Below are 15,538 nucleotides of genomic sequence, written 5' to 3'. Positions count from 1 at the left end.
CCGGTAATTGTTCTGTTTTGTTTTTTCCCTCTGTTTCTTTCCTCTCTCTCACTTTTCTCTTTTTTCTTAGTGACTCATGTACACTATATTAAACTGAGGAAGCCAGAAAACACCTGAATTTTTTATTGTGTCAGAAATTGTTTAAATGAGAATACCTATAGAAAAGGGGGTGTATGTTTTATAATTTTTAGTTCATACTACAAGTTTTTATAGCACATTTACATTGTAATGATATTTTGTGAATTAATAATACTGTTTTCTGTGGAATTCCTTTGAGATATGAAAATAACCATGAATTTCTGTCAATAGCATTGTTGATTTTCTAACCAGTTAATAATTTCAGAATTTTATTAATAAGGGATACATTTTTACTGAGTCATTCAAAAGGAACTTGGTTAGAGAATTGACAGTGATAGTAACTATGATTTATTGTGCCAGGTGCTACTTATGTTATTTCTAATCCTTATAAAACCCCCCAGGAAGGGTTTTTATCCCACTCTACAGGTGGGAAAATGAGGTTAAGCATTTTTTTCATTGCTGCACATTGCAGAAGTGCCATAAATGCTTACCTCTTTCCAGTTTGTCTCCCAAACCTCTGCTCTTTGCCATTACCATATTGTTCTGAAGCTAGTAATTGTTAATAGCATATTAGGAAATTAGATTTATAGTGAAAGCTTTTTAATTTTATAAGTGTTTATCCCAAGAACTGTTTCTCACACAGAAAATTGCTTTTTCACAAAAAGTTTTTTAATGCAGTGGGCTTCTGTAAATGTTTTATATTCATTTAATTAAAATTTCTGTTCTGTAGCCTTGGTGGAGGACCAGATGATGCAAAAGAAATTATGAGACACAGCTTCTTTTCTGGAGTAAACTGGCAAGATGTGTATGATAAAAAGGTAGGATATCTTCCTGGCATAGTGTATTTATACTTTGACTACTCTGCTAAAATGAATTTTATAGCATAAAAATTAAGCAAATAAATCCAATGATGTAATGATATTTTCCATTTTCTCTGACATTTAAGTGATTATTGTACTTCTTAGTATGTTTTATTTATAATTTGGACTCCCCAAATATCTCTTGAAATTTTATTCAGAGTTGACAAAAATTTATTTTTCTCTTTTTGTTTCCATAATAATTTGTTAGTTTTTTCTCTAGGAAAAAAATATATACAATGTTATGTTTTTCTTTAGGAAAATGAAGGGAAAAATTATAACTTTAAATTTTGCTCTTACATTTTTAATTTTAAAGTAAATTCTTCCAATTCATTTATGTAAATCCTTACTTAAAAAGAATTTAAAGAAATGTAGTTGTAATATTTCATATTTAACAAGTAGACCAGGCACAGTGGCACATGCCTATAATCCCAGCAATTTGGGAGACTGAGGTAGGAGGTTCATGGTCAGTCTCAGTCACTTAGCAAGACCCTAAACAACTTACTTAGAACCTGTCCCAAAAGAATAAATAAAAATAAGAATTAATAAGAATCCAGGGATGTAGCTCAGTAGTTAACCACCCCTGAATTCAATTCCCAAGTGCCCCCCCCAATATAAAATAATAATTATTTCTTATTTGGAACTATTCTGTTGTTTGAAACATAATTTTATTGCCCACAGTTATGTATCTTTTTTATTTTTTGTAATCTGCTTATTGTGTATTTTTCAATATTGCAATTTTTACTTGAGTTCAGGAACAGGAAAAATCACTGTGTCTGTTTCATTTTTATTTTTTACTACTCATCTCCTGTTACTATAGACATTGATTTGATATTTGTTTTTCAAATACTTTTATAAAATTTTTATATGGAAATTTTATCTAATTCATTAATTTATATAGATTTCTTGTCTGTTTTTTTCATTAGTCTACCCATTTCAGTTTATTCCAGCTTTCCATATTTTTCTCTGGAACATTTATCAATAAACATTTATATAGGTTTGTTTTATGCTGAGTATTCTTCTCCATTAACCCCTGAAACAGAGATGGAATGAGAAATGAGCTATGAGGAAATAATACAGTATTTCATTTCTGGAATATGTTGTTGGTAAAAGGGAGTGTGGTGATTTTTCTGCCTATTTCTTTTTAAAAATATTTTTTAGTTGTAGATGAATACAATATCTTTATTTACTTATTTTTATGTGTTGTTGAGGATTGAACCAGTATTTCACATAGGCAAGTGCTCTACCACTGAGCTACACCCCAGCCCCTCTCCTCATTTCTTGTAACTGTAAATTTAAAATACTTGCACCATGTTAAACACCTTTTACTCAAAGTTTAAACTCAACCAAACTCATGTATTTTGAGTTTCTATCATGTATAAAGCACTGTGGCAAATATTGGTTCCTTCACAACCCTTACATGAAGCAGATGACCATTCCTAAATGCCCTAAATGTTTATGAATCTCATATGGACAATTTTATATCTACTTTAGATCACTGATGATGAGCCTTATGAGTTACATACATATGTAGGAAGGCTTCTATGAGATATATACTGTTTTTATCATCTCAGCACACTACAAAGGAATCTGGAAAAGATCAGGATCTTACTGTGTCTCCCACAAGTAATATATAGTCAGAAGTTTTCTTTGGCACACAAAACTGTAAGATACAACTAAATATCATTCCTTCAGTATACCCTGTCCAGGGAGAACTCATTTGAAAAAGGAAGAAAACTTTTTTTTTTTTTAAGAGGCAGTGATTACAGCACCAGTGTGGCATTGCTAAGAAGGGACAAAACATGAACCTTTTCAATCTAATGAGGAGACTTAAGTGATGCTTCAGTGATTTCCTTATCAATGTTCAGCTTTTCATGTTAAATTCAATTTGACCTCAGCTGGAGAATGCTCTGAGAACCAGTGAAGAAGCAAGGCTTGCCCACTGGGATAGGCCTGCCCAGAGTGAAAATATTAAGATTAGGATAACCAGGCTTGTGGGAACGGAATTAAGGTGCCAACAAGATGGGCAGGGAAAAGGAGATGCTAAAAGAAGTTTAGATGATGTACAGAGAGAAATTAAAATGTTTTAATTGCTAAAAAAAAAAAAAAAAAGACACAATTTGAGCAAAGATTACAGCATTTTGCACAGAAACACAACCACAAAGTAAAGTTTCCATGATCAGATTAGTTACCTTCCAACAGGCTTACTCATGTGTCCTGCCTATCAGATGAGGCAATTAATGTTTACTCAGATACTCTGTAACTACAACATTATAACATCACCCTCAAATTTTCAGTCTCTCTTTTAAAAAGTTTTTTGTTCGTTTTAATTAGTTATACATGACAGTAGAATACACTTTGATACATCACATATAGTGGAGTATAATTTCTCATTCTTCTGGTTATACATGATGTAGAATCTTACCAGTCATACAGTTATATATGTACATAGGGTAATAATGTCTAATTCATTGTACTATCCTTCTATTCTCCAGACCCCCTCCCCTCCCTTCAATCCCTTCTACCTAATCTGAAGTAACTGTATTCTTCCCTAACTGCTCCCACCCCCCCATTATGAATCAGCATCCGCATATGAGAGAAAACATTCAGCTTTTGGTTTTTTGGGATTGTCTTATTTCGTTTATATTCTCCAGTTCCATTCATTTACCGGCAAATGCCATAATTACATTCTTCTTTAAGGCTGAGTAATATCCCATCATATAAAAAAGAAGTAAAAAAAAATTTGAGTCTCTTTTGTAAAAGCTATGAAGGTAATTTGTTCTATTTGGGTTTGCATCATAACACACATAAACAGGAAATTAATTTTAAAGGAAGCAGTCTAACACTATTAGCTATTTTATGAATTCACTTAAAATTGTGGCATGGGGGACAGTATAAACTATGAAATTATTTATAAATTTAAACATTTTGATGGGGTCCTTATATCTTTGAAATGTATAACTTATTTATAAGTGATCAATTCATCTCCAAGATGAGGTGTGTTTTATTAATAAGCTTTAGAGATTTATTATTTTTATATATTTCTTATTGCATGATTATGGCTATTTTTCTAAATATTACAGCAAATCCAGAGATGAAGACACATCTAGAGTTGCTGGTATTTTAGGGGAAAACTAAGTCTGAGCAAAACAGAAAGTCAGTTAACCTTAACCTTAATTAGAAGTTGTATGATACATAATTTGATAATTTGAAAGAGTATAGGACTGAAAAGTGCAGAAGAGCTGTTCGTAGTCCTGGGTTTGCTTCTCATTTCCGTTGTGGGAAATAGACAAGTTCATCTTATAGACTAACACATAAGACACAGATCATTTCAGTACCTTAAAAGCTTTAAGATTCTCTGGTAGGACATTTTCTAGTATGAATTTCTCTAGATAAATTTCTAAATTAACTTCTAGGTGATTTCAATGTTCAGTTTGTTGGTCTGCTAGGATTTATGTGAGATTGTATTTAATTTCAGAATTGGGGAGAAATGTCATCTTAACAATGATTTTCAGATCCAGAAACCCAGTGTACCACTCCATTTATTACATGATCTTTAATTTCTTTCAGTAATGTTTTGTAATTTTATGTTTAGGTTTTACACATTTTGTTATATATATATATATATATATATATATATATATATATGAATATATATATATATATTCATTATATTTTTAAATTTATTTTTATTGTAAAGAAATGGGATACATGTTGTTTCTGTTTGTACATGGAGTAACAGCATACCATTTGCATATTCATACATTTACATAGGGTAATGATGTTTGATTCATTCTGTTATTTTTTCCTTCCCCCCCACACCCCCACCTCTCTTTTTCCCTCTATACAGTCCCTCCTTCCTCCATTCTTGCCCCCTTCCCACCTCCCATTATATATATATATATATATATTCTTATATATAATTTTTTTATTTTTATTTTTTTGGTGCTGGGGTTTGAACCCAGAACCTTGTGCATTTGATGCAAACACTCAACCAGCTGAGGCTATATCATACCCAGTCCTAGATATATTCTTAAGTATTTAATGTCTTCTGATGCAAGCAGAATTTTACAATTTCATTTTCACTTTGCTACCAATATAGAAAATAGAATTGATTTTTTATATTGAACTTTGTATTCTGTAACCTTGTAAAGTTGCTTCTTAGAGCTAAGATATCTTTTTATCTTGGGATAATAACTCTTACATCATTGTCCCATAGTATAAATTATTCTTCCTCCAAATATTTCTGTTTACTCATTTTATTACCTGACTTTAACATTCTGTGTTATTTCTTAATATTTAATTAAAATTATATTAAATGTGCTAGCTCTGGGTTCAACCTCCAGCACTGTACTAAAAAAAAAAAAAAAAAATCATCTCAAAAATTTTCTGACAAAGCCAGAAGGAAGATACAGTTCTTGTTGAATAGAAGTGTTAAATAAATAGATTATAATTGAGCTCGTTATTCATGATGAAATTCTCAAAATTACAGAGAATCAATTTTGAATGGTCTTTGTTGTTGAACTGTGAAAAAGCCTTTTTCAGGACTTAAATACTTCAATTAGTTTTTCAAAGAGTCTTAGTATAATGAAAGGCATCATTCTTTTTATAAATTTTTTTATTTTTACAGACTGCATTTTGGTTCACTGTACACAAATGGGGTAAAACTATTCATTTCTTGGTTGTGTACATTGTAGATTCACACCATTCGTGTAATCATACATGTACATAGGGTAATGATGTCTGTCTCATTCTGCCATCTTTCATACCCCCATCTCATTTCTCTCTACATAATCTAAAGTTCCTCCATTCTTCTCTTACCCTTCTCCTTCCACCCCCATTATGTATCATCATCCACTTAACAGGGAAAACATTTTGGCCTTTGGTTTTTTGGATTGGCTTATTTCTTCTAGTGTGATATTCCCCAATTCCATCCATTTACCTGCAAATGCCATAATTTATTCTTCTTTATGGCTGAATAATATCCCATTGCATATATATACCACAGTTTCTTTATCCATTCATCTGTTGAAGGCATCTAGGTTGGTTGCACAATCTGACTTTTGTGAATTGAGCTGCTATAACCATTGTCATGGTTGTGTTACTGTAGTATGCTAATTTTAAGTCCTTTGGTATAAACCAAGGAGTGGGATAACTGGTTCAAAAGATGGGTCCATTCCATGTTTTCTGAGGAATTTCCACACTGCTTTCTAGAGTAGCTGCACCAATTTGCAACTCCACCAGCAATGTACAAGTGTTTCCTTTTTCCCCACATCCAAGCCAACACCTATTATTGCTGGTTTCTTAATAATAGCCATTCTAATTCGAGTGAGATGAATTTTTAGAGTTGTTTTAATTTGCATTTCTCTAATGCTAGAGATGTTGAACGTTTTTCATATATTTGTTAATCACCTGTATATCTTTTTCTGTAAGTCTTCAGTTCCTTGGCCCATTATAAGGCATCATTATTCTTAAAAAAAAAAATTGATTTCCCCAATAATTTGTCCTGACATAACAGGGCCCAAAGCTAACCACCATGTTGTCAAATTCCAGAGTCATCACACCAGAAAATAAACTATAAATTTTACCACCTGAAATTGGGTAATGCAATGATATAGATGGAAGCTTTCATTTATTATTTGATCACTTCTTTAATTTTAGAAAAGTGAGGGTACATGCATGTATAAGGGGAAACTGGGGTATATGTGTTAGATTTGGGATTTAAAAAAATTTGTAATGGTTCCCTCCTTTTCTATTTCATGGAATAATTTGAGTAGTATCGGCATAAGCTCTTTGAAGTTCTTGTAGAACTCAGCTGAGAAGCCATCTGGTCCTGGCCTTTTCTTTGTTGGTAGGCTTTTGACAGCATCTTCAGTTTAATTGCTTAAATTGATGTGTTCAAATTTTATATATCATCCTGATTCAATTTGGGTAGGTCATATTTCTCTAGAAATTTGTTGATGTCTTTATGTTTTCTATTTTATTGGAATATAGATTTTCAAGGTAGTTTCTATTATCATCTGTATTTCAGTGGTGTCCATGTTGATATTTCCTTTTTTATCATGAATTTTAGTAATTTGAGATTTTGTTCTCTTTCTCTTTGTTAGCCTGGCTAAGGGTTTGTTCATTTATTATTTTTTTCAAAGAACTAGCTTTTTGTTTGTCGATTCTTTTAATTGTTAAAGATTGTATACTCCTACATTACATGTCTTAAGTCCTTCAACGAAAGAAAAGATGAATTAAAATTTCTCCCCCTCCCCACCACGACCCGTCCCCCACTACCAGTAAACCACTGAGCTAATCTTTTTAAAGTTGACTTTCAATACTACTGTGTTTGAAGTGGAATTTTTTTTCTTGAGGAAGTTTGTACAAATTATAAATAATTAAAATGGAGCTCAGTTAAAAAAAATCACTTCTTAGGTGTAGTAGCTTTCGTTGTAAATCACTTATGATTCTCCACATACATGATCATATCCTTTATAAATAAAAACAGTTTTAAACAGCTTTGTAAATAAAACAGCTTCGTTTCTAATTTGGATGCATTTTATTTATATCTTCTTTTGCCTTATTGTATTGATTAGAGCCTCCACTACAATATGAATAGAAGTGTGAAAGTGGAACATCCTGCCTTTGTTTCTGATCTTAGGGAGAAGAACATCTTTTATGATTAAATATGATGTTAATGAGAACATCTAGCAGCCACATGTAGTTTTCTAAATATCATTTGCCAATAAAAGAAACCAAGGTTCCTTGGAGAAGCAGTTGGTTTGGGGGCTAGTAGGGGGAAAATAAAAAACAAGCCTGGAGTATTTTGTGATTCCAGAAATTACATAGGTACTTTAAAAAAGACAGAAAGGAGCTAATCCTGAATATTTCCCTGTGACAAAAGCTGGAATAATTCAGTTAACAAAATAAATACAGTATTAGATAATGACCCAGAGAATAAAATACACATTCATGAGACTGAATGTGTATTACATAAATGAATGATTAAATAAATTAAGTGCTGAGAAAAGGCATGTTTTCCTTATAACTAATTCTAATTAATAAATGTAGAAGGATTGATAGAAATATAAAATCACTTCTAGAACACCAGAGTATAAATTGCCACACATAAAACCCACAATTAATGCTAAAATTAGTGGACCAAGATTTAAGAGAAATTTACATATTCTCAAATTATCTCCACCACTCAATTATTTATAAAGGTTAAAAAATGATTTTATAATAGATTTGGCAGACAGTGTCTTAATCAATGATAAGATTTGATATAACCCATCAGTGATGCTCTGAGAAGAATATAACATTTTTATAGGAGTCCTCCCCCAAATTCATAATCTCAGTATAAACATGAGAAAATCTGAGGAACCCATATGGGAGGGATATTCCTCAAAATACCTGGCCAGATAACTTCAAAATTATCAACTTTATATAATAGGCAAAGAACAGTGGTAGAATTCTCACAGATTGGGGGGAAATAATGTGGCATGATGACTAAATGCCATGTGGATCTTGGATTAAATCCTGGAACAGAAAAGTAATCTTCATTTAAAAAGGGGGTGGAATCTAAATAAAGTGGGTAATATAGCTAATAGTATTGTATTGATGTTTGTTTTGATATGGCCATGTAAGATGTTAACAGTAGAGGAAGGTGGGTAATATATGGTAACTACGCCATTTTTAGAAGTGTTCTCTAAGCTTAAAATTATTTCAGTGTAATATTTTAAAATATGATGTTAGTGTAAGTTTTCTTTATTCCTCCTGGATTAGGTTGAAGAAGTTCTTTTATCTCTAGTTTCCTGAGTGCTTCTACCATGAGTGGGGTGTTGAATTTTATTAAATGTTTTCTTCATGTATTGCAATGATCATATGACTTTTCTCCTTCATTTCTATTAAGATGGTGAATTAACATTGATTAATTGATTTTCTCAGTGTTGAGTGAGCCATGCGTTCCTGGGCAAAAATCCGTATGTTCATGATGTGTTACCTGATTATATATTGCTAGATTTGGTACAGTGCATTTTATAATTATTTGGCATCTCTGAATCATGAATAATATTGGTGTGTCAACTTTTTCCAAAATATTTTAGTGTGATTTTCATTTCAGGATCATGTTTGCTTTAAAAGCAGGGTGGACTCTAATTTAAAAAAAAGTGAAAGAAAGAAGAAAAAAAAAAAGGTTGGAAGTTTCCCTTCTTTTCCATTTTATGGAATTGTGTGTGTAGAATTTGTATTATTTATTAATTAATTATTTGGTAGAATTTACCAGTGAAGCTAATTAGGCCTGGAGTTTTGATTTTGTTGGAAAGGTTTTTAGCTATAAGTTGTAATTTCTTTAATAGTTGTGGGGCTCTCATGGTTATCTGATTTTCTGGAGCAGGTTTTTGGTATTTTGTGGCTTTTAAGAATCTTTCCTCTAAGTTTTTAATGTATCAGCTTGAAAAATGTCTGTTCTCTTACTATTTTTTTAATGTTTGCAGTAGCTATAATGAGGGTCTCTCTGTTATTCCTGATAACTGGTAATTAGTGTCTTTATCAGTCTGGTTAGAGGTTATCAGCGTTACTGAGATTTTCTTTTTCTTTTCTTTCTTCTGCCCTGCCCCAAGGAACCAACTTTTGGTCTTACTGATTTTCTCTACTTTTCTATACTGAATTCATTGATTTTCCTTTTATTTTGTCTTTATACTGCTGCTTTTGAGATTACTTTGCTCTGTATACCCTCAAGAGAATCTAGATTCTGCTCTGTAACATGTTTTGAACAAGATGGTTCTGTCAAGACTGAACACATGTGCTGTCAGGATGGCTGATAATGCTCTTCCTGTCTTCCATACACTTTCTGAGTTTCTGTCTACTCATGTTGTTGGTTGCTGACAAAGGATTCTTGTACTCTTCTACTATAATAGTGGGTTTGTGGGCTGGAGATAACAGCTCTATTGGTACAATGCCCTGGGGTTCAATCCTCAATACCGCAAAATAGTGGTTTGTTCAGTGTTGCTGCTTCTTATTTTCAATATTGGGAATTAATCCAGGGCCCTCCACATGCTAGGGAAACACTCTACCACTGAGCTGTACATCCCTACCCCATTTCATATATTTAAAGCTTCAGTGACAGCTGCATATACATTTAGATTTAGGATTATTATATGTTTTTGTTAAATCTACCTTGTTGTCATTATGTATTCCACTATATCCATGATATATTTTCTGAAACCTAGTTTGTCTTGCTATTAAGTACTAAGCTTTCTTTTGATTTTGTGTAATTGTATCTTTTCTATCATTTTACATTTAACCTATCTATATCAGTTATATTTAAGTGGGATTTCTGTTAGATAGTATGTAGTTTATCCTTATTTTTTCTTATCTATTAGACAATATATGACTTAATGAAGTGTTTATTATAGCTCATTTTCATTTAATACATTTATTGACATAGTGGAATTCAAATACACTATCTTGCTAATTTTTTTGTTTCACTACGTTTTTGTGACTGCATATTTTTATGACATTTTAACTCTGCTGTCATCTTACTAGCTATATGTCTTTGTTTTACTGTTGAGTTGTTTTTTGAGTTTGCAGTATACTTGTTTAATTTATCACAGTCTACCTTCAGTTATAATCATATCATATGTAGTAGCATGGTTTCGTTTCCCCCTTCCATTCTTCGTGCTGTCATTTTCTTCACACATGTTAATAAATATCATAATACATGGTAATTATATTTTGCTTTAAATAATTATATTTTAAAGTGGCTAAAAATGCTACATTATTTACCATTCCTTTAATATGGGCCCATACCTTTATCTGGTTTGGAAAGATTCATGGAAAAGAAATGCATTTGAGGGAAATACAGGATTGGAAATAATGGAAATATGACTTTTAAGAAATGGAGAATAACGTGAGAGGTAGTGATGAATGAAGTACATGGAGTTATACTGAGTGGAAGAATCAGGAATCTAAGGTAAATGGAAACTAAATGCAAAACAAAACAAAACAAACAAAAAATACCAGAGAGGTGCCCTGCTAATGTAGTACATCTCTGGTGTTTATTTGGTTCCCTTAGCAGAATTATAATTCCTGAAGTAAGGAAATGGCATAAAGTAATTGGATCTTTTTGAATTTTGTTGATAATAGACTTTTGGGAAAAGAACCTGGAGAAAAAGAATCTCATTGAGAAACTACTGCAATGATATGAGTGTTAAATGACAGAGACTTTACTGAAGTAGAAATAAAGAAAACAAGGAAAGAAAATGTGAATTCTATAGGTACTACAAAAAAATGGTAACTGGTATTTTAATATCTGACAATACTGGGAGAAGTCCTGGAAGAAAGTGTAAAGTGAAGATTATAGCTGGCTTTAGTAATACATAATTCCAAATGAATTTTTCCATAAGGCCTAGAAATATGGCCCTAAAATTTGAGAGTGAGAAAAAGAATGAATGTGAATACTGGGAATTCAGAGTTAATTGAATTTGTGGAAATGGATTACGTCTATAAGGAGAGGGATGAGAAAATGGATGGAAGAGAGGGAAGATAGAGTTTGGGAGGGAGTATAAGAACACAGAAGGTTGGGATCAGTATTGGAAATACCCATAATCAGAAATGTAGTTGATTGAGGATCCATTTTTGCAAAATGTTATCAGTCTTTTGTGAAATGTCACAGTAGAACTTTGTTGATTCAAGTCTCACTATTTTCTGGTTACATATTTTGGCCTTAAGAGTGCAGCTGCTGACAAATGGCAGCTATGCAGATGGTAGTGATTATTATTGTTTTCATATAACAGGAACACTAACAGAGACGAAGGCTAAAAATAGTTGCTAGGTAGTTTCACAGTGAGGTTTTCTTATCACACTCATATGGTGGCTTATTTTTAAACTTGAGTCAAAGAAAAGGTCTTTCAAACATCTAGATAGTCTGTTGTTAACATTATAGCTGCTGTTTTCTTTGGGTCATGAGACGTTGTACTGAGGATATAAAATAGATGGCCATCAAAACGAATATTAGTTGTAACATGAGATATAAATACTTAAAGCTTTAAGAGCCCTCAAATTAGATTAAGTACAAAATATACCTAGATTATTCCCTGTAAGAATCTCACCTAAACAAAATTACACTGAAAATCAGAGAAAATAATGATGAACAGAAATTTAATGGTCAAACTTCATTTTTTTGAAAAAAGTAGACAATAATAATTTGGGTCTAAAATAGAGTTCAGTACAAAAATACTGAATGTGTAGTGAATTGTTTTGGTATAAATGACACTAATGTAATCATCTATGAAAAACTAAATCCTTGTACCAAATAACAGCATCTACATGCAAAAACAATACTTGAAAATTCAAAGTTTTGGTATAGTTTACATCTAGATATTCATCACTTTTATTGAACTTGCAAAGATTCAACTTTGGTTTTTGTTTTAAGGTTTTTTTTCTTTTATTCTTGAATGTATGAATACACTGCTGTAAATTTTTCTGTAAGCACTGCTTTCATTGCATCACATAAATTTTAACAAGTTGTATTTTCATGTTCACTTAAAAATATTCTTTAAATTTTCTTGAGACTTCTTTAACTCATATGTTATTTAGAAAATTGTTTAATCTATATGTATTTAGAGTTCTCCAGCTTTCTCTTACCTATTTGCAGTTTAATTCCATTGTGGTGTGAGAACCTACATTTATATGATTCCATTCTTTAATGCATTAAGGTGTGTTTAATGGTCCACAACATAGTCTGCAGGGGTGAGTGTTCTATGTGGGCTTGAGGATTATGCATTTTGCTGTTGTTGGATTAAATATTCTATATAACTTGATTATATCTGATTGATGCTGCTGTTCAGTTTAGTTATATTAACTGATTTTTCATCCTGCTTGATCTGTTACTGATTTCCAAATACAATAATCAGTTTCTCCCTGTAATTCTATTATTTTTTGCCTCAGTTGTTTTGACTCTGCAGTTACACATATTGTATTTGGGATTATTATGCCTTCTTGGAGAATTGACCTCTTTATCATTATATAATGTTCCTCTTTGTTGTTCAGAATTTTTCCTTGCTCTCAAGTCTGCTTAGGCTTAAAATTCATCTTAAATTAATGATTAATGTAGCCATCCCAGGTTTTTTGTTTCCCTTTCCTTTTTTTGTTTGTTTGTTTGTTTGTTTGCTTGTTTTTGACAGTGCTAGTGATCGAGCCCACGACCTCATCATGTACATGCTAGGCAAGTGTTCTAAACTGAGCTGGTCCTAAACTTTCTTATAATTACTGTGAGCATGTCATATCTTTTTTCCACTCTTTAGCTTTTAATCTTGGTCTTAAACAAAGAGTAGTTGGGTCTTCTTTTTTATTCACCCTGATGTCTCTTAAAAGCTGGTATATATAGCCCATTACATTTAAGTAAATATCCATACAGTTGTATTAATATCTCCCAATATTTATAACTCTTCTGTTTCATTGTCCTTGCTCTGTTTCTTTATGTGTATGTTCCATTCTTTTTCTACCTTCTCAGGTTGAATTAAGCATTTTTTATAAGACAGCATTTCCCTCCTCATAGAAATATCAATGAATTACTTGTACTTTTTTTTAACTTTATTTTCACATCTTGCCCTTGAGTTTAAAGTATACATTCCAAATCCGTTTTCAGTTAGCACTATACCACTTTACAAATAGTACAAGTACTATGTAACAATGTTCCAGTTCCTTCCTCCTATCCCTTTTAATATTATTGTCATTAGTTTTAGTTATCCATAAGCTATGATCACTGAATACATTATTGCTGCTGTTATTATGAATTAACTGATATGTTAGATTGATTAAGTATATGAAAAAATAGCATTATTTTACTTTATTCTTGTTAAGGGGTGATGGAAGTACCCTGTATCTTTTTATTTTCATATTTATAGGATACAGTGTGATAATTCAATTGATACAATGTAATGACAAATCAGAGTAATCAGCATTTCTGTCTCCATACATTTATCATTTCTTTGTGTTGAAGTCTTTGAATTATTGGTTGTTATAAATGAAAGTTACCCTATTGGACCTTAGAACACTAGAACTTATTCCTCCTAGCTCACTATATTTTGGTACCCATTCTCCAACTTCCCTCTTCTCCTCTCTCTGCTCTAGTCATCACTATTCTACTCTAGTGTTTGAGATGAACTTTAGTTCCCATATACAATTGAGAGCTTGTGGTATTTGTTTTTCTGTGCCTGACTATTTTTCTTAATATAATATCCTCAATTTCCATCCATTTTGTTGCAAATGACAAGGATTTCATTCTTCTTTGTGGTTGAATAATATTTCATTATGTACATATATCACATTTTCTTTATGCATTCATTCATCTACTGGTAGACACTTTGATTCCATATCATGGCTATTGTGAATAGTGCTTCAGTAAACATGAGCATGAAGGTAAGTGCTTGGACAACTTGATTCATTTCCTTTGGATATATATATTCACAAGTGGGATATAGCTGGATCATATGGTAGTTCTATTTTTAATTTCTTGAGGAACTTCAGTACTGCTTTCTTAATGACTGTACTAATTTACATTGCCAGCAAAGTGTCTAAAGTTTCCTCTTTCTCTGCATCCTTGCCATCATTTGTAATATTTTTTTATTTTTTGACATCAGCCAATATCAATGATATCATGTTATGGTTTTTATTTGATTTCCCTAATGGCTAGTGACGTTGAACACTTTTTCATATACTTTTTGACCATTTGTATATTTTATTTTGAAAAATGTCTATTCAGATTATTTGCCTACTTTTTAAAAATTAAGTTACATGTTTTATTGCTGCTCTTGTTGAGTTTTTTAAGTTTCTTCTATATTCTGGATATTAATCCTATGTCAGATGAATAGTTTGTCAACATTTCCTCTCATTCTGTAAGTGAATCTTCTAGTTTTCACTATATTAATTTTGTCTTTCAGTTATTTTTATTATCTCTGATCCTATTTGAACATTATCTTCATCTATGTCCCAGAGTCTGTTAGAAATTTTATTATTTATTCTTTTCTTTATATTTACCATTTCCAATGCTCTTGATTTTTAAAACTTAACCTTTTACTTTATTGAGATATAATTCACTTTTAAAGTATATACACATATCATACAATAGTGTTCAGGTTATTCGTAGACTTTTGCAACCACCACCACTAATTTCAGAACACTTTTGTTTCTTTATTCTTTCTTGAAGATTCAAGCATTTTTCTGGTATCATTTCCTTTCAACCTAAAGAATTTCCTTAATCATTTCTTACAGTGCAGCTGGCAAAAAAAAATTGTTTGCTTTTATCAAATTATGTCTTTATTTTACCTTCATTCTTGAAGGATATTTTCACTGAATATAAAATTGTGAGTTGATAGTTTAGTGAGTATGTATTTAAATATTTATTCCCTTGGAAGTTTTATGTTAACATTTCACTAGCGGTTTTCAAGATATTTTTGTTTGTGCGATGGCTTTTGTAATATGTAATTTGACTAGACTGAGCCACATTTCCCAGAATTGGAATATTTGCTTTGTGAGATTCTCTTAGGAGATTTGGAGGGTAAAAGCAGCAGCTGCTTTGTAGCTCCTTCATATTGTTATCCATCAGTGCATCACAA

General features: G+C 31.6%; 1 protein-coding gene across 1 annotated transcript in view; it reads left to right on the top strand.

Moving 5' to 3' along the window:
- Positions 1-15,538, top strand: part of Akt3 (AKT serine/threonine kinase 3) — a 294,858-nt gene that overhangs the window by 259,484 nt on the left and 19,836 nt on the right. Inside the window, 1 exon segment of the mRNA XM_047521463.1 lies at positions 809-896. Coding sequence (XP_047377419.1) covers positions 809-896 — 88 coding nt within the window.

Source organism: Sciurus carolinensis, chromosome 12, assembly GCF_902686445.1.
Source record: "Sciurus carolinensis chromosome 12, mSciCar1.2, whole genome shotgun sequence".
Taxonomy (NCBI): domain Eukaryota; kingdom Metazoa; phylum Chordata; class Mammalia; order Rodentia; family Sciuridae; genus Sciurus; species Sciurus carolinensis.
Note: the sequence above shows the minus strand (reverse complement) of the source record. Positions and strands in the feature narration are given on the sequence as shown.